Below are 27,831 nucleotides of genomic sequence, written 5' to 3'. Positions count from 1 at the left end.
TAGTGATACACCTCACTCTGTCATCAAAGAACCAGGAATTGTGTTCAGTAACACAAAATTGTTTAGCAAGATAGAACAAAACAACGATGACCTACCAAATGCCTGCAAAGTTTTGATTCTGATAGCCTGCAAATATTAACTTTAAATATTAACTTTTTAAAGACATGCGAATTTCAGGTAGCTTGATTATGAAATAATTAGATTATTTCATATTTAAGCCACATTAATACAACTAGTATTTAAAAGCTTCTGATAAGGGTTACAAAATAGCCACTTGGTAAGTGTACAAACAAGTCTAACTTTCCTCCGAGCACATCTAACAGTGCTGCACCATCAGTTCAGCATCAAGGTGTTCGACCGTATATTTGGCTATTTGTTCATGACAGCATTACCTTTTATTTGCAAACAAGCAAACAGATAACAGTAGAGAGAAAATATGGTCATCATAGCCCTCAGAAAGTTTCAAAAATGGCAAATAAATTCACAACAAAACATTTTGTCATATTAAAAAGATACATCACACACAGCATTGATTTCAACACACATTTATTCTGAAAGTGATCATTATTATTGACATCATTGATTTGATCCAGTGTCTAACATCTGGTCTAATCAGCTGTCTCATAGCTTATTGCATCGTCTTAATTTCATCACAAACTCTCACACCTAGCAATGGAATTTAAATTCTCACTTTATGGATGTGGTGCTGCAGTCTGAGGTACTTAGTTGTGCTCTATATTATTCTGATGTCTTCTGTCTTTGTTCCATGCCAAACAACACCATGTAATCAATACAGGTCAGGATTGATTGATACTGATCCCCAGTGTCCTATGCAAGTAATCGTTCGTCACTGCTTGCTGCTCAGCATTGCCTCTATGCCATCCGCACATTAGGCACTGCTAATTTACTGTAGTCATTTAATGTATGCGTCACTATTACTGTTCCGTTACACTAACACACAGGGAAGTTATAATACATTTAATGACGTATATGCACGGGTTTTAGTATGCATATCAGACAAGATCTGTTAATAATACTCATGTGTGTTGCTACATTGCTATTCAGTTACAACTGTACTCCTCCACCCTGCGTTGTGTGCATGTGTTAGTTGCTTGCAAGTGCAGGTGAAGGTCATGATGAGGAGGGGCCACTGCTGTCCCACTGAGCCGGAGTTGGCAGCGCTCTTACAGTCTATAAGAAGTGTTGTACAAACAGGGCGTGTTGAAGGACTCCATAGAGCACAGTAAAACTAAATGTGTTTATGTGGGTGTGTGTAAGTTCGCACAGCTGAAGTAGAAGCAAAAGGGTGACTTGGGACAAAAGCTGTCAGCAAGAGCACCGAGTGCAGGGCGTTGTGCTACAGCCCAGAGGTGTGGACTCGAGTCACATGACTTGGACTCGAGTCAGACTCGAGTCATTAATTTTATGACTTTAGACTTGACTTGAAAAAATGTTCTAAGACTTGTGACTTGACTTGGACTTTTACACCAATGACTTGGGACTTGAATTGGACTTGAACCGGTTTACTTGAAAAGACTTGATATTTTACCCCAAATATAAAATTTAACATGCATATTATATAGAGATTGAAAATGTGACGTCATTCACGGGTAGAACCGCAAAGGATTCTGGGAACTCGTGGCAAGCGGTCAAGCGGTACTAGCGCACGCAGGCTTTCAATTGAAATCAGTCACACAGCGATAAAAAGAAACACAAAAATGTCAAGAAGCTGTTGTATTATTAACTGCAATAGCCAGTCGCATGACAGCCACGGGAAGCCGACGGGTAAAGAGATCGGTTGTTATCGGATTACGTCGTTGAAGAGAAATTGTTCGAGCCATGTTTCCGAAGTAAAAAGAGGCGACTGGATTGCAGCCATTCAAAGATCAAATATAACGTCCCAGAACCCTCCAGCTCACAGGTTAGTCTGCTCCAAGCATTTCCACGAAGGTCAGTGTTTTTTAGTAGTTAATACGTCATTTTCATAACATAATTGGTGATATAGGTTACAAGCAAGTCTGGCGCTGAACAGAAATTGTCGCGCTATGCTCCTTTATTTATTGTGCATAAATAGTGAATTGTCCTGACACAATATTGCGTTTCGCTTCTGTTATTATGGTACATTGACAAAAACATATACTTTTATTCACAGGATAAAACAGGTTTTTTGTATCACTAATTGTCCAGTGCGATTACAGCATACAATATTATTGTCACTGCTACATTTCTGTGATGGGTACCAGAAATTATTTCCACTGCTAATTAATTACCGTTGAGCTCAAAGGTCCTATTAATAAACGGTTAACGAATGTGTATTTATGACGACGATTTGTGAGACTGGTAAACTTATGATATGTACGATGGTCTTTCGTTCTACACGGTGCATTTCAAGGTCCTGCACCCATCCGTCGGTAAACTGTACCTGGGCTTGTTGCAGTGACCTGAAGTTACTAAACTTCATGAGTGTATGCACTCACTCCAAGAACCGTATGATTATAAATATGCATATAAATATGCTAAGATGAGATAGCTGACTTCATCTAACTAGCAAATGTTGTCCAGGCTACGTTGGTGATGCAGTTTTTTTTAAAATTATATATTTTTTAAAATATCATTTATTTATGTATGATATTTTTGTCATGCGATTTTAAAGCCGGTCCTACAACCGCATCCAAGAATAACATGCAGCTTATCTCAGAACTGTCGGTGAAAATTATTCTTGGAGCTAGGTTTAATTGAGCTGCATTTTAAAGAGGTGCAATTTCACAATTTGTGTATATTTTCTAAGTTCACTATTTTGTCATGTGTTGAGAAAAACACAGATTTTAAAATTACATGGTCTAATATTTACATTTAGCATAACTGCAACATGCTTTTTTTCGGGGGGTTTTTAAAGACTCGAAAGGACTTGAAATTCAAAGTTTCAGACTTGTGACTTGACTTGGACTTTTACACCAGTGACTTGAGACTCGACTCTGACTTGCCTGACATTACTTGAGACTTGACTTGAGACTTGAGGATAAAGACTTGAGACTTACTTGAGACTTGCAAAACAATGACTTGGTCCCACCTCTGCTACAGCCAGCGGAACTATTTTTGCAGGTGTGGGCTTAACACTTGCTCCGAACACTGCGGTGTCCCAAGATCGGCTTCCATGTAGTGCTGTAGCTGTAGCTACAGCACTACTGTAGTGCTGTAGCTGCATCCTATCCATTATTAAAGCAGAGGGATGGAGGGAGTCGAGAGACTTTGAGAGAAAAGGCGAGAGGGAAGGAGAGAAGATTAACTGAGGGAGATGCAAAGAAGTGCATAAACGCATGGGTGAAAATATTGACAAAGGAAAGAGTTGACAGAAAGGTGAAAGCCACAAAAGTGAAAGAAAGAAAGAAAGTATAATGAATACGTAGAATGACCTGAGCATGCAGCAGTTTAGGACACATAGACACATACGTGGAGGGATTTGTGATTGATGGCGCAGCTATAATGACAACGATGTTCATTTTCCTATTGACAGCATTTCTTTATAAGAGCAATCCTTACCTACAGCATGCAGGGTGGATCCAGACAAAAGGCTATGTGATTGATGTCGACAGCTGCAAATCACAGACAGTCCTTCACACGGTGCTGCGCGCCTTAATGTGCTTAATAGTACTAGTTCCACCCCTTTACCAAGTTGGCTAATCTTTACTCTCTGTATGCAGTTGAGTCTGGTGCACGCCAGGTGAACAATCTGTCATAATTACACTAATCTGTGTGTGTGTTCATTAATGTCCTGTGCAGCCACAGTGAGATCCTCTTTATCTGCAGGGCAACAGAGGCAGAGCTGAGCCGCCGATGACAGTGGATATTTATCTTCAAAGTTCACATTCATCATCCCAGCAGCACCAAGCAAACACTAGGTGTGTATATGTTTGTTTGTCCATCTCTGGCGGAAATGTCAGGAACTGGACACAAAAATTAGCTTCTTTGCAAATGTAAATCAGCAACTAAATCAAATATATATACAGATAAATTTTATAAATCAACTTGGAGAGAATTTGGGGAAAACTCACAAAAACCACACAACAAGCCATCAAAAGGCACTTGACTTTTCTAAGCTCACAAATACAATGTCAGCAGTTTAGCTCTTTAAGAATTTAAGTTCTTTAATCTGGTAGCAAAGGGACCTCACTGCTTGCTCCTGAGCTCTCTACAGTAAAGAAAGGGTGTTTGATTCATAGTGGCTTTCTCAAGCTTTTCTCACCAACAAAGCACTAATTACAGTATGAGTGAGTGGCTGTGTTGGCTAAAGCAGGCCAGCTAGGACATGAAAGGATAGCAGCACAGGCTTCACTCCTGTCAGCTAACGCTGTAATTAACTCTGTGACACGGCATTCCTCTTTCTTCTCCTGCTCTTCCTCTTCCTCGCTTACACACACCTTTACATATCTATCTTTGTGAGGACATTCACAGAGGCTAGTCCTTTAACCTAACCTTAACAATCAGCTGAGGCTGTGGCCAGACTGCAGGGAAATAAAATTCATTTAAGAGGGACTGTCTGTATTATTATTCACAAGTAATTCTAACAGATTTATGAATCCAGACCCTTATTTGCATAGAAAAATGGACCAAGTGAGCATGATTTCTTATAAAGCATTTTTTAAGCTAGTTGCCATATTCAGGTGGGAGGGTCGAGCATATAGTTCAAGTTAATACTAGTTTGGCAACAAAGGTGCATCTGTAGTGTGATGAATGCATTGCACAGACGCAGTTATCTTCTAATTATCTGATAGGGTCACAAATAAAATACTGAAATTCCACTCACTAAAACTATAGCACAGGTTCCTAGGGCATGGTGTCAGTGCAGGAATCTATATACTGTGTCACAGAACTGGATTAAAATAATTAAACAAGTCACCAGCGCTACAGACACGGAGTGCCTCAATTTGGCGCCAATCTCAAGTGGCCATTCAAGGAACAGCAGTTCTTGGCAGTGCGACGTTGGCTTCACTTTCAGCATCTCACACTAATGACTGTGTGTTGCTGTTTTAACATAGAAAGTTAGTAGCTATGGCACTATTCCCTTTATTCCTCATCAGAAGATATCGCTTGTTAGATTGTGTTGTTCCTTCTAGCTTTACCTATACATACTTTTTCCTGTGCCAACGGGCAGTTTATTTTAGCTCAGGATGAGTAGTTTGGAGACAAAATTAGAGAAGCAAGGTGGAGATGATTTGGACATAGGTGAGATGAAGGAGGATGTATAGTGAATATATTGAACAAATTATTATGGATTGAATATGGATTTGCCAGGCATAGGGAAAAGCTATGGGACAACAAGACTGTGGCTTCATAACAGGATAAACCAGTGGATGATGTCACTGCAGCTACATCCATTTCTTATACTGTCTATGCCCTGAGCCAATTCTAGTCTTAACCATAACACCAAGCCTTATCCTTCAAAAAGCTGTTTGCAGGGTGTGAAAAAGGGAAAACTGAGGGAAAAGGTCCTCGCTTCTTCTAAAATGCCTTCCCCTGATCTGAAACTCAAACTGGTCCTCACAGGGGTATTCAGACCTGTCCACCCACACACACACACACACATCACTTTCTCACCTCTTGCCATCTAGGAGCAGCGAAGGAGTCAAATTTAGCAAGATCACACTTTGGTCAATGAGAACAAGTGAGGGTGGGAGAGGGAAGCGAGGAAAGAGATGGGAGGGTTGGGGGAGGTAAGGGAAAGCGGGACAGTCATCAGTACACACCCTTACACACTCCCTTCTCTCACCTCATTGCCAGCCATGCTGAACCAAACCTGACAGCTATTCAATTTTCCCAAAGCTAAATCTAATCTGCAGCCGTCTCCCCCTCACTGACACCGTGTTACACTGGAACGCCTCAGTCATCACCCACCCTTGGCAGCAGACTGGCACCATCATGCATACTTCAACCATAAACACACGCACACACACGCATGCACATAGAAATAGAAAGTCAAATAAAGGGCAAAAAGAGACAAAAATAAAAGTGCTCTTCAAAATAAGTATTTTTTCTTCTGTTTTTTGATAGTCAAGTGAAAACTTACATGAGCCACAATTTTAGAAAAGCTTTAGTCAGGCCACACACCTCAGGACATTTTTCAAAGTTTATAAAACAAGCTGATAATATTCACATATCTAAATGCTGTTTTAAAGCTTTATCTACAAATGTAATTCTGAAGGATAATTACCATGGCCCTTAATTTCTGCAGCTTAATATATAACGTAGTCACAGTTATAGATACTTGTTATTATCCAATGTGTAATTTGGGTGCATTTGCAGAATTTAAAATCTCTCCATAAAATTCCAAAAAGAGAACTATGGCTATTGGAAGACCCGTTGGGTGTATTAAGAATTTCATTCCCACTTTAGCAACAGACCCGCTGCTAACAAAGAGACCGTTTGCTTTGTAAACATAGAAACGTTCATTTATGTATGAAAAAAGGTTCTTCTTCTTTTATTTAAAATGAAAATTACACAACATTTGTAGAATAAATAAAAAATGCTAAATGAAATTTAAATTATATAAGTTATAGTCAGTCATGCTGTCCTCCAAATAAGTAATTAATTTGAAATGAGGGTTTAAAAATATATATTTAAATATACATATATATCGAATCATTTCCATTTCAAAAGCAGGCAATTAGTCGTGCTGTTAAAACTGGTTAGTGTGACTAAAATCTTAATTTGAAATAAAACCAGAATTTTTTCTACAAGTTGTAAAACATCCTTCAGAAGATCCTGATATGGCACCGAATGACATAAATGATCATTTGTGTTTTTATTAATGTGTTCGTTAGATTTCTGAAAGCTTATGTCAAATAAACCGCTTAGTACTGGCTTGTAATACAAGTGTATACAAAGCAGAATTGACCGATGTATGATAGCATTTAATCACATGTCGTATTTGTTTTGTAAATATCAAACTGGAAAGTTTTAATTTCCAAACGTTCTTATTGACAATACTTCACCAAAATAAGGAGATTTAAGAAAAGCTTTGCACGGTGTGCGCTGCTGGGATGGAAACTACAAGATGAACACTGTCACTATATCATATAAACACATATTTCATCTTCCTTGAAGATTAGTCCATCCATCAATTAAATGAATTCTGTTAAGATAATTGAAATAATCCCAGCAAAACAAATTTTTTGCTGTTTTTTATCCTCCTTAACCTTTTCTCTCGATTTCAGAGACACACGTGGAGCACGTTTGACTGGAGAACTTAACAACTATTTTCTTTTTGAGGAGCCACTTAGCTCGGTCTTATTCAACTCATTCTTGAGGATTCTTGTCAACTGACATGCCAGTGCCTTAAACCATTAAGCCCTTCTGTAAGAGTAAATGATGTGGCATCGTTGCATAAAAAAACTATATGTGCACCCACACACAGACACGCACACTCTTCTTCCCCACCCAAGCAAATCGGTTCCAGCGTAGCCTTGTCACACATCATTACACCTTCACGTCACCCTCTGCTCTTTTTCTCTGCGTATGTGCCTCTGTGTGAGAGATGGTGTGTGCATGTGCGACTGAGCACGCTTAACGTACTTTAGGTATGCTAACTTAACGCACACGGTGCAAGCACGTACCCTGTTGCCTACTCCTCGCTCTCAGATTCAGCTTATGCTTTTAAAAATAGGATCGCAGACGTGCAATCCTGCTGCCTGATCATTTTTCTTGTATCTTCCATTACCAAAAGGCTTGAAGTTATTTCAGCCTCGCATAATGTCCCACTTCTCTGATTCCAGAAAGCCATAACATCAGCGAGCTGAAAACTGGTCCAGCCAGCCAACAACACGCACACAGACACAGCCATCGCAGCCAGCCTGGCTCTTATAGACAGGTTGCTCAATGATACATGAAATTAAAGATCTCAACAAAATAGCAGTGAAGAGGGTAAAACACACAGAGCTAATTCTAACTATCAGTGGGAGATGGTTAATGTGTCTCCAACAGAAATCTCCTTTCCTTTATATCTGTGTGTGCGAATACAGCTACACTGCGCTGAACATGCACCGCTAGTATGCATATGAGAAGATGAGTCGCTAATACTGGATTTGTAACAGACCGAAGGCATTATTGATCATAGCTTTTTTTCTTCTTCACACAAGCACACACACACACACACACACACACACACACACACACACACACACGTGTCCTGACTGGTATAACCTTGAAACAAGAGCTGTTTCCGATGGATATAGGAAGGGAGCGATGGCGTGGGAAGGGATGACAGATCAGAACCGCAGAAGAAGGACAAAAGAAAAATCTGCTCCCAACTGATTTTATTCCCAACAAATCAGTGTCTTTGCACTAAAGTTGAAATTTCTCAAATGGATTTGAATTGATGAAGCTCAAATCCTTTTGAGAATCATACTAAAAAGTCACCCAAGTCATAAACATATTTAAAAATTATTCTGCTTTTATTCTCACTGAAATTACTGAAAAGATCTATGTGAATTATTTCTGGCAATATTAATTTAGTATACTAGCGTATTTGAATTAGGGCTGTTACTCAGTTAATTAAGCAGGAATTAAGTTAACTGTTTCTAGGCTTTGTACTATTAATTATGATTAACAACACTTGTGCACTTCTGTAGAATATCTCTTATTAAGGAAGATTAAATAGGAAGTCAAATCAAGCATCAAATTAAAGCAGAGTCAACACAAAGGAAGTATCGAATTCAATTAGCGGCATTTTAATTTGACACACAAGGAAGCAGCATGAAGCACAATAGGTGCAACACAAAACTGTTAAAAAACAAAGTGTAAATGCCGCTGAGCACTATTTCCTCTTCATGGTACTTCTGTGCCAGGGTAATTAAGATTAGCGTACTGTTTAGATTATATTCTGTGCAACAAAGTAATTAGGAAACTTTAAAATTTGCAATTTGTCCACTAGAAACTATTTCTTTCTTCGTGCTGGTTTGATGGCGAAGATGGTGCTGAACCGAAAAAGCGGCATGTGTGCGACTCATACAGAAGTATCGTCATTTCCAAGGGAGTTTAGTTACGCTAGGGTCAGAAAGATAACTGAAGAGAGGCTGAGTCCATCTGTCCTCTGCCTGGGGGAAAAACACACGCACGTTTTGGTCTTTTCTCTTCACTACCATCCTCGTCTCAGTGTACAACAGTGTACATGCTTCATTCTTTCTGCTTATTTAAAAGCATATGTGCCCTCAAGGTACATGTGCTCCCTTCTCAGCATTCCTGGACAAAGGCTATTGGACTAGACTGGACACACAACATGGCATAATAGATGGGATGATGTGACTTGTTAGCAAAACTTACAGGTGTGTATGTATGTGTGCATTTACACATCCTGCACATCCTGTGGGACTGTGCATGTGGACACAATTGCATCATAACAGTTTAGTGTGGAAAATGCACTTTCCTGACAAAGTGGTCGCCAAGTCTGTTCTTTGCTCAATTAACCCAGAGGCCTTAATTTGCATTTCATAAAGAGGTCATTACTCTGTAGGAGGGTTATCTTCTTTTTGGAGGCAGAAAAAAAAAAGATGAAAAGGGGGAACAGTTTTTATCCTGTCAAAAAGATAACACCAGTCAGCTGCCTTATCAGCTGCTGATGAAATCCATGCTGTAGGCCCACGTATAACGATGTGACTGCGCACATGAATATGAAGTGTGTGGCCACGTACGTTGGGCGTGGAACTGTACATGACACACGCGGCTCCCGTTTTCTTTACTCCACGTCAGACCTCCACCCTGGCCTGTGTGACACCTTACAGCAGGGTGGTCCTTTGCACCCAGCAGAGTCCTGAGATTGTGGCCACATGTGTAGCATTTTGTCTGACTGCCCACTGAGAGGTTAGTTTCAACTTGGCCTTTTATCCACTAATTATCCATTAGCCAGTTTTAACTCAAGCTTCATAAAGTGGTCCTCCATTAGGGAAATTTGCATTCCATCATAACTCGAATCTTGCATTAATGCCACAAAGCAGAGTGGAAGAGCGCCGAAAAGAGATTGCAGAGAGGCATAAAAAGAGGTAAGGGGGTGTTACATGTGTGAGAAATATAGCTTAATGCTTTTTTTTCTGACAGTGTGTGTGTGTGTGTGTGTGTGTGTGTGTGTGTGTGTGTGTGTGTGTGTGTGTGTGTGTGTGTGTGTGTGTGTGTGTGCATGAACGCAGTGCTTGAGAAATGACACCTATTTAAATGGCATGTGTTCCGAATATGCTTTTAAATCCATGCTTACACAGTCAAAGTGCATTACTGATTCTCAAGTGGCTAAAAAGCACACATCCTGCCGTTTAAGAGCAGAAAAGTGACATTTCTCTCAACTCGAAAATTACCCAACACCACTCAGTTTCTCTCACAAGCGTTATGTTTCACATCTACCCAACAATTCAAAAAGAAGGTATTTTAAGCTTTTAAATAAACAGTCTGCTGCAGAATCACATCAATGCAGTTTTGGACAAAGTGAAGTTTGTGTACTGGGTATATTCACTCCTCGGTACTTCCCCAAGAATGCAAATCTTTTTTTTAAATAATAAAAAACATATTTACAGTTGTTAAAAGACTCTCTTTTAACAACCTTGTCTTTCTTTTAGTGTTCACAGAAAAGAAAAAACCTACCTAAGATAAACCATCTGGAAATTTGAATATTGTTTAAAGCTTCAAGGGTGTACTTCTGTTTTGACGCCTGAAGAGTTGAGTTCTGTTAATAAACCAGCTCACCTTCTGCAGCAGCTGCGACCCAGAATACTTTGCTGAGATGGACTTCATCTCCCCACCAAACGCTGATGCCCAGAGCTTCACCCTGCGGATATTAAAAAATAGGCACAGTGCACAGGCCAAACCAGAAATGGGGAAAAAACAAGTTAATAAATAAATAGATTAAAGTGAAGATAAAGTTGTAATATATATATATATATATATATATATATATATATATATATATATATATATATATATATAGTGCATTCAAATAAAATAAAAGACTGAAGCGATGAGGACACACTGCCGGGTTTTTTCTTTGTCTTTGTATAAAGTCTTGCTTTGAAACCACTTTGAAACAGCACTTTCGCGTAAAAGGACATCTACTTACACAGACGGAGGGATGCTTTGGTGGGTTCCTCCCACCCCCGTGACCCTGATGCTTAGAGTTGAGAAAAGTAAGAGGAGCCACGTAGACCCAGCACTGAAAAGCACACCGCTCCGATCCACCTGCATCTTGGGCAAAAATAACGCCCCTACGCGCTCAGAGCGAGTTTTGAGCTTATGCTGCCACCGTAGAGATTTTTCCCTCCAGAGAATCCAAATTTTAAAATAAAAATAAAATGGGGAGCTTAAAAGTCACCTGTGCTGACTGACTAAATTATTCATGGTAACATGTCCAGCTGTTCGGCTGGCGTGGGACGCGGCGATGCGCTTTGGCAAACGGCAGAATCTTCAGCTATGTGAGTTATCCAAAGTGCTGCGGTGTGGCCCCGCTGACCGGTGAGGTGCACCCCGCTATGCCGAGCGACGGAAAGTGGAGCTCGTGTTCACCGGCACGGAAAGTCCTCTCGGTCGCTTAGATTGGCCGACCTCAGCCACGGAGAGCACAGAGTGGAGGTTCTGGGGGGGAAGCGGGGAGATCATCAAACGATGCAGCGCACAAGAGCACGCCCACTCCAATTGAATGAAGCGACTGGTCTTCTCTCTCACTTTCTCTCTCTCTCCCGCACTCTGGTGCGCGCTCGGAAACGCACACACACACACAGTCTGAGGAAAGGCTACAGAGGATGCCGTTGTTGTTGTTGTTGTTGAATTGCGCCATACTTGGGACTTGCCCCTGTCGTTCTCCGTCTTCTTCATTCACAGGGCTATAATAGCTATAGCCTTTAGCTTTCATGTCAGATCAAGTCATGCGCTGTATGCCCAGTTCACTGAAGCAGGAATTACTGCTAAAGTGCTGATGAAAGTGGGAGAACAAAAAAAGAAAGTGTGTATGTTTTAAAAAAAAGACAGCAGGAAATCGGGGTGTCCGGCCCCTTGGTAGAAAAAGGGAAGGACCAGATAAGTCTGCTCTGGCAGTGTGTGGGCATATGGGTTGTGAAAGAGGATGAGAACCCCCAGGCAACGGACCCTCTGTGATGGATCGCATTTCACGTAGAAGGAAGGATTCTGGCAAACCACAGGAGGGGGATCAACACTGACTGAATAGCCTATTTCTACCCCTGCAGAGGGGTTGCTTAGAAGATTGCATGCCTACAAAAGAGTCACTGCTCAGCGACCCAGGGTCCCTGAGCAGTTATGGACTTGTATTATATTATATGTGTTTTTGGTGTTGCTATCCCTCATTCTCCCAGCGTGCAGGTATGTGTGTGTGTGTGTGTAGGTGGGTGGATGCAGGTGTATCTGGGAGCACCTGTTTACAGGCACCTTCAGGCCTGGTGGGTGTGGCCCTGCCAGGTGGTTGGCACACACACCTGCAGCTGATCAAGCCTCGTGGGAGGAGCTACTTAAGAGTGTGGTGGAGCTCTCTCTGACTCGTTGCGTGGCTTCACGTTAGTCTCTTGACTAATTAGTAAGTTTACTCTGCTGCATTGTGGCGTGTCTGACGGCTGCCTCTTTGTTGTCTCCCCAGGAGAAGTGTGGAGACGAGAGGGCAGCGAGCACAGGGTGCTCAGACACTGATTAGTGGGGACAAAGAACACTAACACTGGGAAGAGGATATGTCACAGGAGTCAGGAACGCACTGAGGATTTATTGTTATTTTCCATTCGCTGTAAATAAACGCACTGCTTGCATCCAGAGCTCTGCGCCTGGGTCCTCCTTCCTCACATCCACACGGTTGGCCAGCGTCAACCGTGACAGTCACCTTTGACATATATGGGTCGAACACCAGTGTGAACAGCAGGCTTGGGTCAAGCATACAAAACACCCATAATTGTTACAGAGGGAAGTCACATTCAGTCAGCTTTGGGACTTGTTGTGTCGATTCTGGCCACGAGGATGACAAATCTACATAAAAAGTAAATTAGTGAAGCAAAAACTCTAATAGCTCGTTCTACTGACAGACATGAAGCGTTAAAATGGCATAAATGGGGAAAGATTTCATTATATGACTTTTACTTAACAGTTATGTTTATTACTTTTCCCGCAGGAGTCGGGACTTTGATGTCTACTCCAAAAAAGCAATGCATTATCCTACTTAATTACTTTCTGGAGAGAGTAAGTCATTACGCAATTCATTACATTACTTTTGCATTACTCCACAAGATGACCTGTGATGCCATGCTACATAATTACCAGTTGATAATATAAAAGTTCGTAGCTTTGTATCAGCATGTGGTCTGTGCAGATGCTTGCATCTAGTTTAATGCAAACAATGTGTTACTTAACACATCACTTTGTAACTTATTTTCTTGCAACACATTAACCTGAACATTGATTGGAACTCTTTGTGCTTCCACAACAAGGATGGACTGGTGTTAAGAGACTTTAATTAAGATGACTACTGCTCAAATAAATAAAGGAACATGTTTTTAATCAGATTACAACATTAAGTCAGTTAAACCACCGGGATATTGATCTGGTCAGTTAAGTAGCAGGGGAGGTTGTTAATCAGTTCCAGCTGCGTTTGGGTGTTAATGACATGAACAACAGGTGCACTCGAGGGGCAGCAATGAGACAATCCCCAAAACAGGAATGGTTTTACAGGTGGAAGCATTTTCCCTCCTCATCTGTTTTGACTGCTTTTTTCACTAGTGTTGCACTTGATTGGGATCATTGTCACTACTATTAGCGTGAAACCCTACAGAGGTTGCACAGGTAGTCTAACTCCTCTAGGATGGCACATTAATACGTATCATCATTACCAGAAGGTTTGCTGTTCCTGAACAGGAAACTGAAGAGCATGAAGGAGATTCCATGAGACAGGAACTCCGAGGGAGTGATAACCATGGAGGAACAGGCTAGGTAAACGGACAATGACCGCCTTTAGGTATCAGGTTCCTTCATGAGAAAAAAACCCTGTACGTTTCACACATTAGGCTGCACATTTGTGTACATTGTGTGAATAATGCTAATGGTATTTAAATGTTCTCATGAACAGTCTTAATGAAGAAACAGACCAATTTATTACAACACAGTAACAGAAAACCTACATTAGAAACTGGGAATGTACATTTACAATGTACGGAGAGCCTGACAAAAAACACATCAGGTTATTAGAAATGCAGAATTCACTGCTTTTGGTGTTCAATCTATAATAGAAACTAAATGTGAGGATATTTTGCCTTGTTTCTTTTTCTAGTTATATATTAGTTAGATTATAGTGTGCCGTATTTTACTTTTAACATACTGTTCTTATTTTACAGGACGTGCAGTTTTGTTTATCACATTATTTCAGCTGCAAAGTAACTGCAAAGCCTGACAGTGCAAAAACACAACTGCTCCAGTATTCTGCGTTTTTAGTCAAATAAAGAGAAACACTAGAGTTTAACTCCTGTTTCTCATCACTTTGCTCCCATTTCTATTAATATTGAGGCAGCCCTACAGCACAAAGAAAAGACTGAGAAGAAATCCAACCATCATTTTTCACGAGGTAAATAGATTACCCATCACACAGAGCATCTGAAACACAAGAAACCCGAACAATATGAAGAAAATATCCGCTGTGGAAGTTGGAGTGATTTTTCTCTGTGAATGGAAGTTTTTATCCACAAAGCTAATGTCTCCCAGAGAGTTCTTGAGTGTGTTATTGTGTGTTTTAATATCACTGAGCGACTAAGTACGACCATTTCACTTAAAAGCACTGTGATGTGAATAACAGGAGATGCAGTAGGTGGAAGGAATGGCCAAGTAGAAAACAAATGAAACACAGCAAAGGTGTAGGGTTATATTTTCTTTCTCTCTGAGTAGTTGTTATTTTCTTGTTTCCACAACTTATTTAATGCTTTGTAATCACTTACACTGTTGAGTACAATAGATTTTGCGCAAAGTCACCCCCATTTCACATTTCATGGATGCCATAAATGACCAGGTCCCCTTAAATCCAAACCCAGAGATGCAACAGCTTCTAGCCATGACACGAAAGACACAGCTTGTTAGGACAGAAGTGACTGATAATATTTATGAAATTTAAAAAAAATGTTCTAGTTACTAGCTAGGAGAAAAACATGCTTCCATATAATTCCATGCATATCAGCTATAGGCAAACCCATGCATTTTTTCTGCATGGTTGGGGCAGCGAGGCAGGGCGCTAAAATCTGGATTAACAAGGGATTCGTTCACACAGTACAGTCAACCTTGAAAGCAATAAAGAGCATGCAGTTGCCAGGGGATGAAGCTAATGTAGTGAGAAAAAACTGAAATTATTAGCGAACATAAAAAAAATAAATGTAATAACATATTTCTAGACAGTAAAGGGATAATGGGTTACATCAGAGAGAAGAAAACACAAGTCTAATGACTAAGTCTTCTCTTCCAGCCATGAAATCCCTCGTTTTGCCTCAGTGCTCCAACTTCCTCTGTTCTCGGGGCTGTAATCACACCTGATTTTACAGAGCAGAGTGTACCGTGCTGCTAGCAGATCTGTGCCTGACATTACAGCAAAGAAAAAAATAACACTGTCACATCTCCAGTCCTATTTTTGCTATATTTTGTTATGTTGGACATATGGACGATTTAGCGCGTAAAAGCATGGTTTGTGTTGCCTCTGCAGTCCTCAGCTGACATCACTCTATTATTGTGTTTAAATACTAGCTGGAAACTCCCATTGACATAATAATCTACCTCTCAGATTCATGGTTGTAGATCCAGTGTTCGAAAGACTCATCTAGTTAATATTATACTGATGTTAGTGATAGATAGAAAAGAAATAAACAATTCACATAATATTATATAAACATAAATGAGACTAAAACTAATTTAAGGATGAAAGCTTTAAAGCTGTTTTCCTTTCTTTTGTCCCCAGGTTGACCTCGGGGTTACCTGTTATTCTTGCCTCTGGCAGCTCATTGTCACCAAGGTCACTTCTATGTACAACTGCAGAATACAGATCAGAGGCAAGGGTGGCAGCACCGGGCAGACTGACCTGGATGTGATGATATTTCAGTGAGCTTCAGCTGGACCACATCCACATTCGCTTTTTATCATGCTCCCAACATCCTCAGGATTTTATTTGAATCTCTCCCTCATCACCACCTCCCCCACCCGCCTCAAACAACATTTAGGTGGTATTTTAGCACCAGAGTTAAAGATATGCATTTGAAAGCAATGAATAGCAGCTTGATGAAACAATACGTGAATATCTGGAAAATTGCTCGTCGAACAAAGCTTATCAAACCAACTTGTTCCCAATATATTCGCCATAGTGACATAACTTTTCACATACTTTATGTAGACAGTGTGGCCGGAGCCTTCCCTAATGTGAGTAACGAACTTGGACTACAATTGTAAATCATAACATTTTCAGTCCAGATGATACATATTCATATGCAGATGCTTGCAGAGATTAGACTGACCATCAGTGAGTTTATGAGTACAGACAGTGACAGGTGTAGTCCCACTGGGAATGTCATAGAACAGTCTAAATAATTCTTTGTCAGGCTCAGAGTTCACCTTGCTCTGTGAATGCTTTGATTCAATGCAGTTAATAATGAGATGCCAAAAGAGCGTTCCCCCATGAGCACTGGCACAGAAATATTCAACTTTATTTGATGAGACTGCTGCCCCTGGAATATGCACTGTCATAGATCAAAATACCCATTGCACTCCAGATTCATGAGCCTGAGGACAAATTGCACCAAGCTTGCAAAGGATGTACAACAAGAAATGGTGGAAGCCTTGGCGTGTGCCTGGCATGTCACCTGTGTACCACCGGAGAAGGAAGCATGAATGATCACTGGTCTTTCCTGCAATGCTGGAAAAAATGTGATGAAGGTTTTTAGATGGATCATAGTAGCTTCTATAAACATAAAAAGTTCAGTGATTGCATGGACTCTTAAAGCTTTCCTGCAGTGCTGCTGAAAGGTAGCCTGATTTTCTAAACTAGCATCTGCTCTTTAGAAAATTACTGTGGCTGTTTCTATGTAATTGTGAAACATTCAGAAAATGTGATAAAAGGTTTTACTTATTGGGGTAATATTCTGTCAGAATCCAGAATCAATATTTATTATATGAAAGCTAAAATCTGCACTTTAAATAAGTTTGTTACAGGGGGTTAAAGGTGCAAAATGATATACATTTTAGCTTGTAGAGCTAAAGTAGATCCTCTGTGTTAAAAGTTCAGGAATTCCTCCTTGGATAAGTGGAGAGTATTATGGCTGGGATTTTTCAGCTGAGAATATCTGCATAGGAGGCCTGAGGCATAAACCGGATACAGCGAGCAGCTGCCTTCATCCCCAAAACCTCAAGAAGCAAATAATAAACTCCCGTTCAGTTATTCTTAATAATTCAGGCGCTTCATTAATATTATGTGTTTTTTGTTTAATGTTTGCACTTTGTAAGACCTAACTGAACATTTTCTGCTACAAGCTCAAGTGCAGCAGGAAAACACGCAGCAGTCGCCATTGTTTCATTTTCTTCCGACAAGCAGTCAATCTTGAAAGAAAGAAACAGCTTGTTCAGCGAAAGACTCAGCGAAAGGGTCGAAGACATCTTGTGAAAAGCCAGAGGAAGATAATAGGGTGAAGTAACTGCTTTCTTAAATCATACCGAAGATGAACTTGTCGTTGAAAAAAGAAAATCACATAACGGGACGCATATTAGTGAGGATAATTGTGTTTAAAGGCCTTTATACACCAGTCATTTCCTCTGGCCAGAGATAACAGTTAGAACATCGAGCTATTTTTGAGAAAGAAATGAGCTGATGGAATATTGTGATACTTATAATAGACAACAGAACTGCCATATTGTATGTAGTCACATAAAAATGATGTGCTGGAGAATCTGAAAGACCTGTAAGCCTTCTATATGATTCAGAAATTTGTTGATATATTTTGGCAATGGAGGGGAGTCCATGTGCCTTTGTTTATAGACCATGCTAAGAAAGTGAAGATGCACTATACTGTCAAAAGCATCCCCCGACCCAAATCACTGAATTCAGGTGTTCCAATCACTTCCATGGCCACAGGTGTATAAAATCAAGCACCTAGGCATGCAGACTGCTTCTACAACAACTGTGTCAGTTCCAGTGTGGTACCACTGTAGGAAGTCCAAGTGAGAAAGTTCCTCCTTAGTAAATATTCTTAGTCACCTGTTAGTGCTACTAGAACAAAATGTGACTGGGGATGACAGCAACTCAGCCACAAAGTGGTAGAGAATCACAGAAGATGCTGAGGCTCACAGTGGAGAGATGTCGCCAACTTCATACAGAACTAATGGTTACACACCTCCAAATTCAGATTACCTGAAGGAAAGTGCATCAAGAACTTCATAGAATGGGTTTCCATTGTTGAGCAGCTCCAGCCAAGCCTCACATCATCAAACACAATGCAAAGAGTCGGATGCAGCAAGCCACCACTGGACTCTAGGGCAGTGGAGACTTTTACTCTGGAGTCATGAATCATCCTGCTATGTAGACAAGTCTAGGTTTGCCAGGGGAACATACTTACAGTTTTTTTTTTATTGGTTTGGCGCAGTTTTCACAAGCAATTGGTACATTTTCAAAACTCTTAGTACTTATATCACAACAGATCATCAAAAGTGCACGTTTTTCAAACATTTCAGCATATTTTCAATTGTGTCAGTACAATACACATTATGACAAAATATCATTTTCACTACACAAAATAAGTGTTTCATCTAAATAAATGTTTTGTTCACAGTTACTGCTTTTCATAATGTTATCACTATCAAATTTTTGATTTGCATCTCTTATTATTCAGTTTAATACATTTTTCTATCATTTAATTCAACTGATCTTAATGTTCAATCAATGAATCATCCATTATGTCCATGGATTTTCAACTTGACTGATTGTTGTCTGGTCATTTGTAAGTTACACATTGCTGCAAGAGCTTTCAATCTAGAAACACTATACTTGCTAATTGTTTCCCCCGATGATCACAATTAGTTACCATATAAGTAGAACTGTGTTTGAGACTTTGCACTGTTCAAATATGGAGCAGGATAGACTCGTAGGGAGAGGAAACCTTCATCGAAGAGGTGGTGGTGCTGCTCCTCGACAGAGAGGTGGACACAGACAAGGAGAAAGAGGTGGTGGTGCTGCTCCTCGACAGAGAGGTGGTCTTCAGAGAAATGTAGGCAGAAGACAACGCACCATCATCTCTAATGAAGTCCAGGCCATCATTGTTGACCATGTGGTTAACAGAGGCCTTACCATGGCTGAGGCTGCCAGGTTGGTACAGCCTAATTTACAAAGGTCAACTGTCAGCTCTATCATCAGAACTTTTCGCCAAGAAAACCGGCATGTCTGCTATAGCAACTTCACTTCTAAAATATAGTACTCTATTGTATAGATGAACAACATGTAATTGTCAGTTTACACTAATGTAATTTGTAATACTTCAATATTGACAGTATATGAATCATCACAAGTATATTTTTGTTGATGAGGCCGGTTTCAATCTGGCAAAAACTAGACGCAGAGGACGTAACCTTATTGGACAAAGGGCTACCATCCAAGTCCTTGGACAACGTGGAGGAAACATCTCAATGGGTGCAGCTATATCTGAAGATGGTGTGGTAGGCTGTAGACCAGTTCTAGGGTCATACAACACTGAACACTTGATAGTTTTTTTAAATGAACTGGAGCAGGCCTGTCAGGGAGAAGACATTGTCTATGTTGTTGTGTGGGACAATGTCAGCTTCCACCATGCACAGCTGGTTCAGGAATGGTTTCAAACACATCCTCGCTTCATGACACTCTATCTTCCACCATATTCCCCTTTCCTCAACCCAATTGAGGAATTCTTCTCTACATGGAGGTGGAAGGTGAATGATCGCCATCCCCATGAGCATGTCTCCCTTCTTCAAGCCATGTGTGAAGCTTGTGGTGATATAACTGCTGAGCAATGTCAAGCCTGAATTCGTCATGCCAGGAGATTTTTCCCACGGTGCCTGAACAACGAAGACATCCACTGTGATGTTGATGAAAATTTATGGCCCAATGTTAATGACCGGCTTGATTAATTGTGTAAAAGTGATGAAAATAAAATACAAAATATATTGTGCTTATGTAAATGACTTGTTGTTTTTTCTCCCTCTTTCATGTGTGTGTGTGTGTGTGTATATATGTGTGTAATATATATATATATATATATATAAAATTTTTGGTTATGCCTGAACATGAGTGTAATATTTGCTGTGTAAAGTTTTACAGTTCAGTTACACTCATTCATCACCAAGGACAATTTGAGACGCTTACCTTGTATTATTTGCTCCTGCATGAAATGATTGGTAAAAGTACTACGTTGAAAAAAGATCTTACTGTTTTGTTTGGGTGAGTAAAGCAAATGTTCTCAGAATATATCACAATGATCATGTGTTCTGCAACAATGATTAACTGGAATGAAAATATGTGCAAATACAATGAACTCATGACATCAGATTTGAAAGAATGACTAGTGGTGTTACAAATGTGATCAAATGTGAGTTTTGTACTGAGAGATTTGAAAATGCACACTTTAGTTGTGAGAATAGTACCAAACCAATTAAAAAAAACTGTAATGTGTATGTGTTAGTCCCCATAGGGAAATAGTTCCTCTGCATTTAACCCATTCACCCAGTGAAGCAGTGGGCAGCCACCAATGCAGCGCCCGGGGAGCAGTGTGTAGGGACGGTACCTTGCTCAGTGGAGTTCAGTGGAGTCGAACCCCCGACCTTCCGATCATGGGGCCACCACTCTACCTACTGAGCTATCCCTGCCTCTTGTCTATCTCATTGTGCCGAGTGTAAAGTTTGGTGCAGGGGGGATTATGGTGAGGCATTGTTTCTCAAGAGTTAGTTCCAGTGAATGGCATACCGAGACATTTTGGGAAATTTCATGCAACTTCCTATTCCAACATGACTGCACACCAGTGCACAAAGCAAGGTCCCTGAAGACATGGATGAGTGAGTTTGGTGTGGAAGAACTTGACTGGCTTGAGTCCTGAGCTCAACCTGAACAAAGAAGGTGCAAAAGGTCTGAAATTGAAGGCATTGAGAGCGCAGCAGGAGTGTGTAGGAAAGGAGAAAGATTTGGCAGGTCATATAATTTGGTATTTAAGAGTCTGTCTTGTTAGAAATCTGTGAGTGACAAATCAGCATGACTTTCCACACCTTAGGTTTGTGAGGAAATGCAGGAGTCATGCTGACTTCTCAGCTGCCGACCAGTGCACAGTAATAACCCCATAATTTTGCACAAATCTTGACATGAACGTTTAATGTCCATCAACATCTCACTATATCCCTCTATTTTTCATATCATTAAAAGTGTAATGACAGAGCAATGGAAGCTGAATACTTTTAATAACTTTGATGAATCATTGTTTGAAAACAAAGAGTAAAATCAGAAGGTTATTACAAATATTTAGAACAGCGCTGCACAGCGAAAACAAGAAGCACAGGCACGTGTTCATGCATGCATGCATGCAGGTATGCATGCTTGACCATCCATCCAGTCCAACACCTTTACCTTCTGTGGCTTTATCTCCTGATCTCATCAAACACTTCATCAAACACTTCATAGTTTGCACAGTTCTCACACTGGTTTCCAGATTCAACGTAAGCCTCGTAAACACAAAGAAAGTAGGGACCAGGCCGTGTGTCAGAGAGATATGCATATCATCTTAAATAACACTAATACTAAAAAGCACTATGAAAACATGCATAATTAAAGACATGCTGCCTAAAAATAGAAGACTGAAAAAGAAGGCATAAATAAGAGACGAGTCAGATATAAGAGCGAGACAGAAAGCAGCGACAGAGGAATGATGCTGGTGGCCATGGCAATAATAAAAACTGAAGAAAAATAAAATAAATCCAACACGCAAATCGTGTGGACAGTCTGACTTCTGTATTACTGTGTAAACTTGTCAATTTACTTTCCCGTCTTCAAACAAACAGTGTGAAATGACTCAAGCAGCTGTCTGATTGCTTCAAAGAGAAGACTTGATGGGAGAGGCAACTTCATTATGTGGAGAAATAACAGGCAGCAGAGGAGCTGTCTGCGATATTTGCATTGTTTTGTGTAGCATATTAAAAATGGTGCCAAAGTGTTACATTACATTCACAACATGTTCCCAGCTGATTTGCCCGGAGCGTCCCATTCCACATTCCCCCGCCACTTCAATTAAAGAAAAAACACCTTGCTGTTACAAGTTCCCTCCTTAGCCCCATTATTCGCACCCCCTCTCCTTTATTGGTCCCATCCCTTCCATCATCAGCTTATTTCAGATATGCAATCTCCTTTTTATCTTTTTCCTGCGTCTCATTGGCCCGGCCTTGCTGCACCTTATTAAAATGTATAATTTCAAATTATTCTTCAAAGGCGAACTGTTTGCCGAGAGAACCAAAGCCATGCCCCGTCTTACAGGAAATTACTCTGAGAATGAGCACAATAAGATAGCCCACCACCTTTTCCTTGCTGCGTGCTTTCTCTGTATTGTTTCAGAAACACTATGCGGTTCAGCTGCAAACAAAAACGAAAAGAAAAAAGCTGAGTGACTCAACAGTACATAGTTTCAATCATTACATCACAGTTTATCAGCGTTTCTTCACATTTTGAAATGCAGCCCGTGCACTTGGCACAGCTGTCAAAGCAGCCTATTTTTAGCCTTTAATAATAAGAGAAAAATCTATCGGTAAACCACACATTCTGTAACCCAAATGTGCTTCTTACAAAAACAGCCAAGCATATCTTCAGATAAAATGACTTAGCTACTGTGGAGCAGCACATAGCGGAGCTCCTCTGATCCACCCTTGGACTGTTTATTTGTTTAAGCCTCATAGTCTACGCTGTCTTGTTGATAACCAACTCATTTGCAATGATAACATGCCCAAGAGGCGAAAATGAGGCCATTCACCACGGCTGTGCTGATAGCGGATGAGGAACTCAGAAGCTGTGATTGGCTTGACTGTGATGTTCAATTAATAGTCGACTCACCGAGTGCTAACACACATCAAAGTGCCCCATTGGGCCAAATCAGTGATTGACAGAGCAGAATAATCCTGGCACGGAGGTGCTGAGCTATGTTATCTCTAACACAGTGGACACACCAAACAAGTAATATACCGAGAAAAATGAAAAGAGGAAGACTGGATTGTCTACAGTCAGCCATTTTTTAAACGGGAAGCTGTCATCCAGGTCTGCCCCCAACACGTCTTGTAAAAAGCACATGAGCAGAGATTCATACAAACACCCAACTTTACCCACCTTCCATCTTCAGTGTCTTCCAATCTCTCGTGCAACCAGAATAAAAAGCTGCTTAGACAGTGGGACCCTGCCACAGTTTGGCTGCAACAAAGGAATTGCATGGAGTACCCTGTGGGCCTGTGCGTTCTGGCTGGCAGCTTTACATATAAAACAGGCAGGCCTATCTGTCTCTGCACAGGCTGCGGCCACAAAGTCCGAATCCCCAGCTTTGAACGCTCTGAGGATCCTGGCTCTGGAGTTCTGTACAGGGTGAGATTAACAACAAACACTAAACATTACTCTTCTGCTCATGTCTCAAAGAAGAAGGGAAAACACAAAATGCTGGGAAGTTTGGTCAAATAAAAGTCTCCGCTTCACTCTGAGCACACACAATTTTTTACCGTGTCCTTTAAAGTGCCTGATAAATCTTTGCCGTTCTTCCTCCGATAATTTTGTGCTGTGTTTGTTCAATTCAAGTGCTAAAGCGTTAAATGCAAACAAAGATTAGGAGAAATGTCTTGCGTGATAGTGCCATGCAGATTGATGGGGGTGGTTATGGAACGAGTTGTTATCATGACCACATGGTGCTCTCAGCCTTTTAAATACGTGTTTGGATTTCTGCTTTAGAGTGGATTTCATAAAGGATCATAGTTTCGTCCTTTGTAGGTGGTTTATTAAGCGTTACAGCATAGTCAAAAAAACCTGAGATGCAAATCAACACTGACATCTACAGCACGTTATATGAAGCTACACTTCACTAATGACAGGGAAGCCAAACTATGGTTCATCAGGTAATTCAATTTATGTATTAATTTAAGCTTTCTGATAATCAAGATACCTGAGAAAATAATATCACCATGCCCCCGTTTGATTTTTGCAGCGATGCTCTGATTGTGTCTTGTGTTATGAATCTGCTTCGGTCCTTTCCATTGTAATTGCTGCTAATGCCATTATCACCATTCTTCTGTTCATATCACGTAGCAAATAGTCCTAATTTAGCATCTTCCTGTTCCTTTGGCGACACATTGCTGCATATCTAGACTGACCCCCAGTGGATGTGATATAAAACAACATATTCAGTGCAGTCATTACAATCACACAGTCACAGATTTCCTCATTCTATAACAGAGCTTCATTTCATGTGTCTGTCGGCTACAGTGCATCAGTAAAAAATCAGTAAACTGCAGCACATCGTGAAATTAGTTACCCCACTGCAGTGGTGTCCAAGAATCTGGGACCATTTGGGAAAAAATTATTGGAATATTTCATTATTTAGAAACATTTCAAAACACAGGAAGTTATTGCAAATAAAACTGAAAAGGAAATATGACATGCCTCAGGTTGTGTCCTTTCCACTGAAGAAGTATCCAGATAAACTTTCATCTACTTACAGTGCCGTGGAAAAGTGTGTGTGCCCCACTTCTTTATTTATTTAATTATTTACATTTTCTGCATATTTATCATACTTGCATGTTTCAGATAATAAAACAAAGTTTAATACTAGACAAAGATAACCTGAGAAAATGCAAAATGAGGCATTTAAATGCTGATTTCATTTAATGAGGGAAAAAGATATTCAAACATAACTAGTCCTGTTTAAAGAGGTAATTGCCGCCTCTTGGCAAATCATGTATTAACTGTGATTATCCACATTATTTTGAAAGGGTTTAATTTCACTAGCCACATCCAACCAAGTCTGATTACTGCCAGACTTGTTGAATACAGAAATCACTCAAATAGAACCAATCTGACAAAGTGAAGTAAGGAAAAGATCTCGAAAAAATATCACATCATGCCTCGTTTTAAAGAAACAGCTGAGAAACAAAGTCATTGACATCTACAAAGCCATTTCTAAGGCTGAGTGAAACACAGTGAGAGCCATTATCCAAACATGTAGAAAATCTGGAACAATGGTAAACCTTCCCAACAGCCTACCAAAATTATTCCAAGAGCACTTTGTCGACTCATCCAGGAGTTCATCACACTCGTAAGTTAAGGCCAGTGTTCACGATTCAACAATAAGAATTAATTCTTATTATACTCAACTTTTTTTTCTTTTTTCTGTTGCCCAAATTGTAGAAGTTTCATGGCTTTGCCTTAAACAAGATGTGTACAGTCGGGGTTAAAGTGTGATTCAGCAGGTCGGGAACCCTAAAAGTGTCTGTGATGGCTTAGTGTGGGAAAAGAAACATAACTCACAATAATTTCTATTGAGCGCTCGCATATGCTTAGTGTACAGGCTGTGATCAGCTGACCTGCTGCTCTTTGTGTATTTACACAACTAAATTAAACCAGATGTAAGCAGATGTGTCCTGGCTGATTTCCATACACTGACAGTCAGTGTTGGGCAAGTTACTTTGAAAAAGTAATTAATTATAGTTACTAGTTACTTCTTCAAAAAAGTAACTGAGTTAGTAACTGAGTTACAATATTCTAAAAGTAATTAATTACTTGAAAAGTAACTATTGCGTTACTTTAAAAAAAAAGTTTAACCCTCTGGGGTCCAGGGTATAATTGTCCATTTTTAACTACTTTTGATGTTTCCTCCACATCTCACCTTTAAAAACTGTTTACTTGTTTGGTCTCATCCTTTTCAGCACAACCTCACGTGTCTGAATCTACAGTTATGTTTTCATTTTTTACAGACTGTATTAACACAATTGATCTAAAATCAGACAAAAACCATAAAGTCCGAGGAGAAAAAGTGATATTTTTACTGTAACAACCACAAACATGTTTAATGAATCATATTTCATAATGTTAAATGCAAATATAAATTGTCAATTTTAAAATCCTATGCACAAGTTTTGCAAACAACAAAGTTATTTGCATCCATTTACCTTTTACCTTGATTTTTTAAATAACCATTTCAAACTATTTACAGAACAATCAGCTGTTCTTCAATAAGATGCCACAAATTATTTGTGCCACTGCAAAAACATCATTTCTGTCCACTATAAAGGAAACATCACAGCCTGATACCTGCAGCTCTGACAGCAGCAGGTGTATCACTGCTGTTTCTACCTGGAGACAGCAGTCGCCTCAACACAAAACTATCCACAACACTACACACTAACTACACAAGACAACACATTAACTACACACTGCAAACACGCTAAACGTCTCAAATCTCTCACATCTCAAAACTCGCTCTCTTTTTCTGCTGTCTTTTTCTCTCTCTCGCCCTCACTCCTAAAACTTCCCCCTCTTCCTAAACAACCAAATGTCATGTTGCCATATCATTTTTTGATTGGTCGACATGGTGCATTTTTCCACCAACACCAAAGGGCTGTTTTTTTGTTTTGTTTTGTATTTTTTTTGCTCATAAGCAGAGAGGTCTCGCTGCGCTGTCCTTAGACAGTAAACGTGAGGAAACTATTGAGGAATAAACAGCATATATCTTGTTTATCATGACTGGTTTTACTGGCCTATCAACACAAACAATTTATAAACTGGTATATGTCACCTTGTTGCTTTGTCTTTAAGTGGTCATGTGATTGGCTTACCACGACTACTTTATTCTTCCTCAGTCAACCAGCAGCACTCATATCATTGTTTTGCCCCCTTAGCTCCAGGTGTTGTGCCAAAAAGTGATTGCTGCCTGGGGGAGCGCAGCTGCTAAACGCTGTAGCGCCCAGATTACTTACAGCTCCTTCCGTTAGGGCTGTGCGATATGACCAAAATCTCATATCCCGATATAAAACATCTAAATATAAACAATGATATGAAAAACAAAAATGTAACATTTTCTGTAAATTCTGTGAATCTCGGGCAGCTCGACTTGCGTGAAGTGTTTCCAGCTGGGCGTCGTGTATCTGGAGTCGAGTGTTTTACCGATGCATGAAACTACACATTTTTAGACATAGGTTGTAACAGCCGTCGTTTTCTTTGCAGCGTGCTGCAGGGAAAAGCCTGCTCTAACGTTTGAGTCTAAGGTTTATTTTTTAGCACCTGACGGCTCTTTTTTGCTTCTCATCGGTAAATATTTCACGCGATTCAGTTTATTTTGAAAAGTCTCAACAGGATCTTGAGCTTTATTGTGAAAGGTTTATGTGGAAAATAAACAAGCGGACACACGATGGTTTTACTGTCGTTGTTGCTAACATATAAACAGGCCCATCTGTAGTGTGGTTATATTAAATGTAAGAGAAAGAGAGAACTTTAAGAAATGAATATAGCCACTACAGTGACCATCAAAACCATGAAAACATATTGCCGTAAACAGTTTATTTTGCGACACCACGAAACAAACGATAGCGTAAAATGAAACGATAGACGTTTTCATATCGTCATATCTATATGAACAGCCCTAACTTCCGTGCAACTGATATAAGATGCGGTGAGCTGAACACAGCTCCAGCCATCTGTTTGTTGAAAAATAGTAACGCAACCGCATTTTCTTGTTAGAAACGGTAACGGCCTTGTAACGATAGAAATAGTAATTAGTTAGATTACTCATTACTGAAAAAACTAACACCGTTAGTAACGCCGTTACTTGT

The 27,831-nt window shown here is 40.1% G+C and overlaps 1 protein-coding gene across 4 annotated transcripts in view; it reads right to left on the bottom strand.

The window, feature by feature from the left end:
- The window catches only part of cacna2d3a (calcium channel, voltage-dependent, alpha 2/delta subunit 3a), a 150,344-nt gene that overhangs the window by 121,900 nt on the left and 613 nt on the right, over nucleotides 1-27,831 (bottom strand). For 3 of the 4 annotated variants that reach the window (XM_026155216.2, XM_026155217.2, XM_080295139.1), the window contains exons 1-2: nucleotides 11,093-11,595; nucleotides 10,723-10,804 (exon numbers count right to left, since the gene is read on the bottom strand). In XM_026155216.2, coding sequence (XP_026011001.2) covers nucleotides 10,723-10,804; nucleotides 11,093-11,217 — 207 coding nt within the window. In that variant the 5' untranslated portion in view covers nucleotides 11,218-11,595. Of the gene's footprint in view, nucleotides 1-10,722; nucleotides 10,805-11,092; nucleotides 11,596-23,353; nucleotides 23,594-27,831 lie in introns of those variants that run through there. The other variant, XM_080295138.1, reaches the window with a different exon arrangement.

This window comes from Astatotilapia calliptera, chromosome 20 (genome assembly GCF_964374335.1).
Source record: "Astatotilapia calliptera chromosome 20, fAstCal68.1, whole genome shotgun sequence".
Classification (NCBI taxonomy): domain Eukaryota; kingdom Metazoa; phylum Chordata; class Actinopteri; order Cichliformes; family Cichlidae; genus Astatotilapia; species Astatotilapia calliptera.
This window is presented reverse-complemented; position numbering and strand designations above follow the sequence as displayed.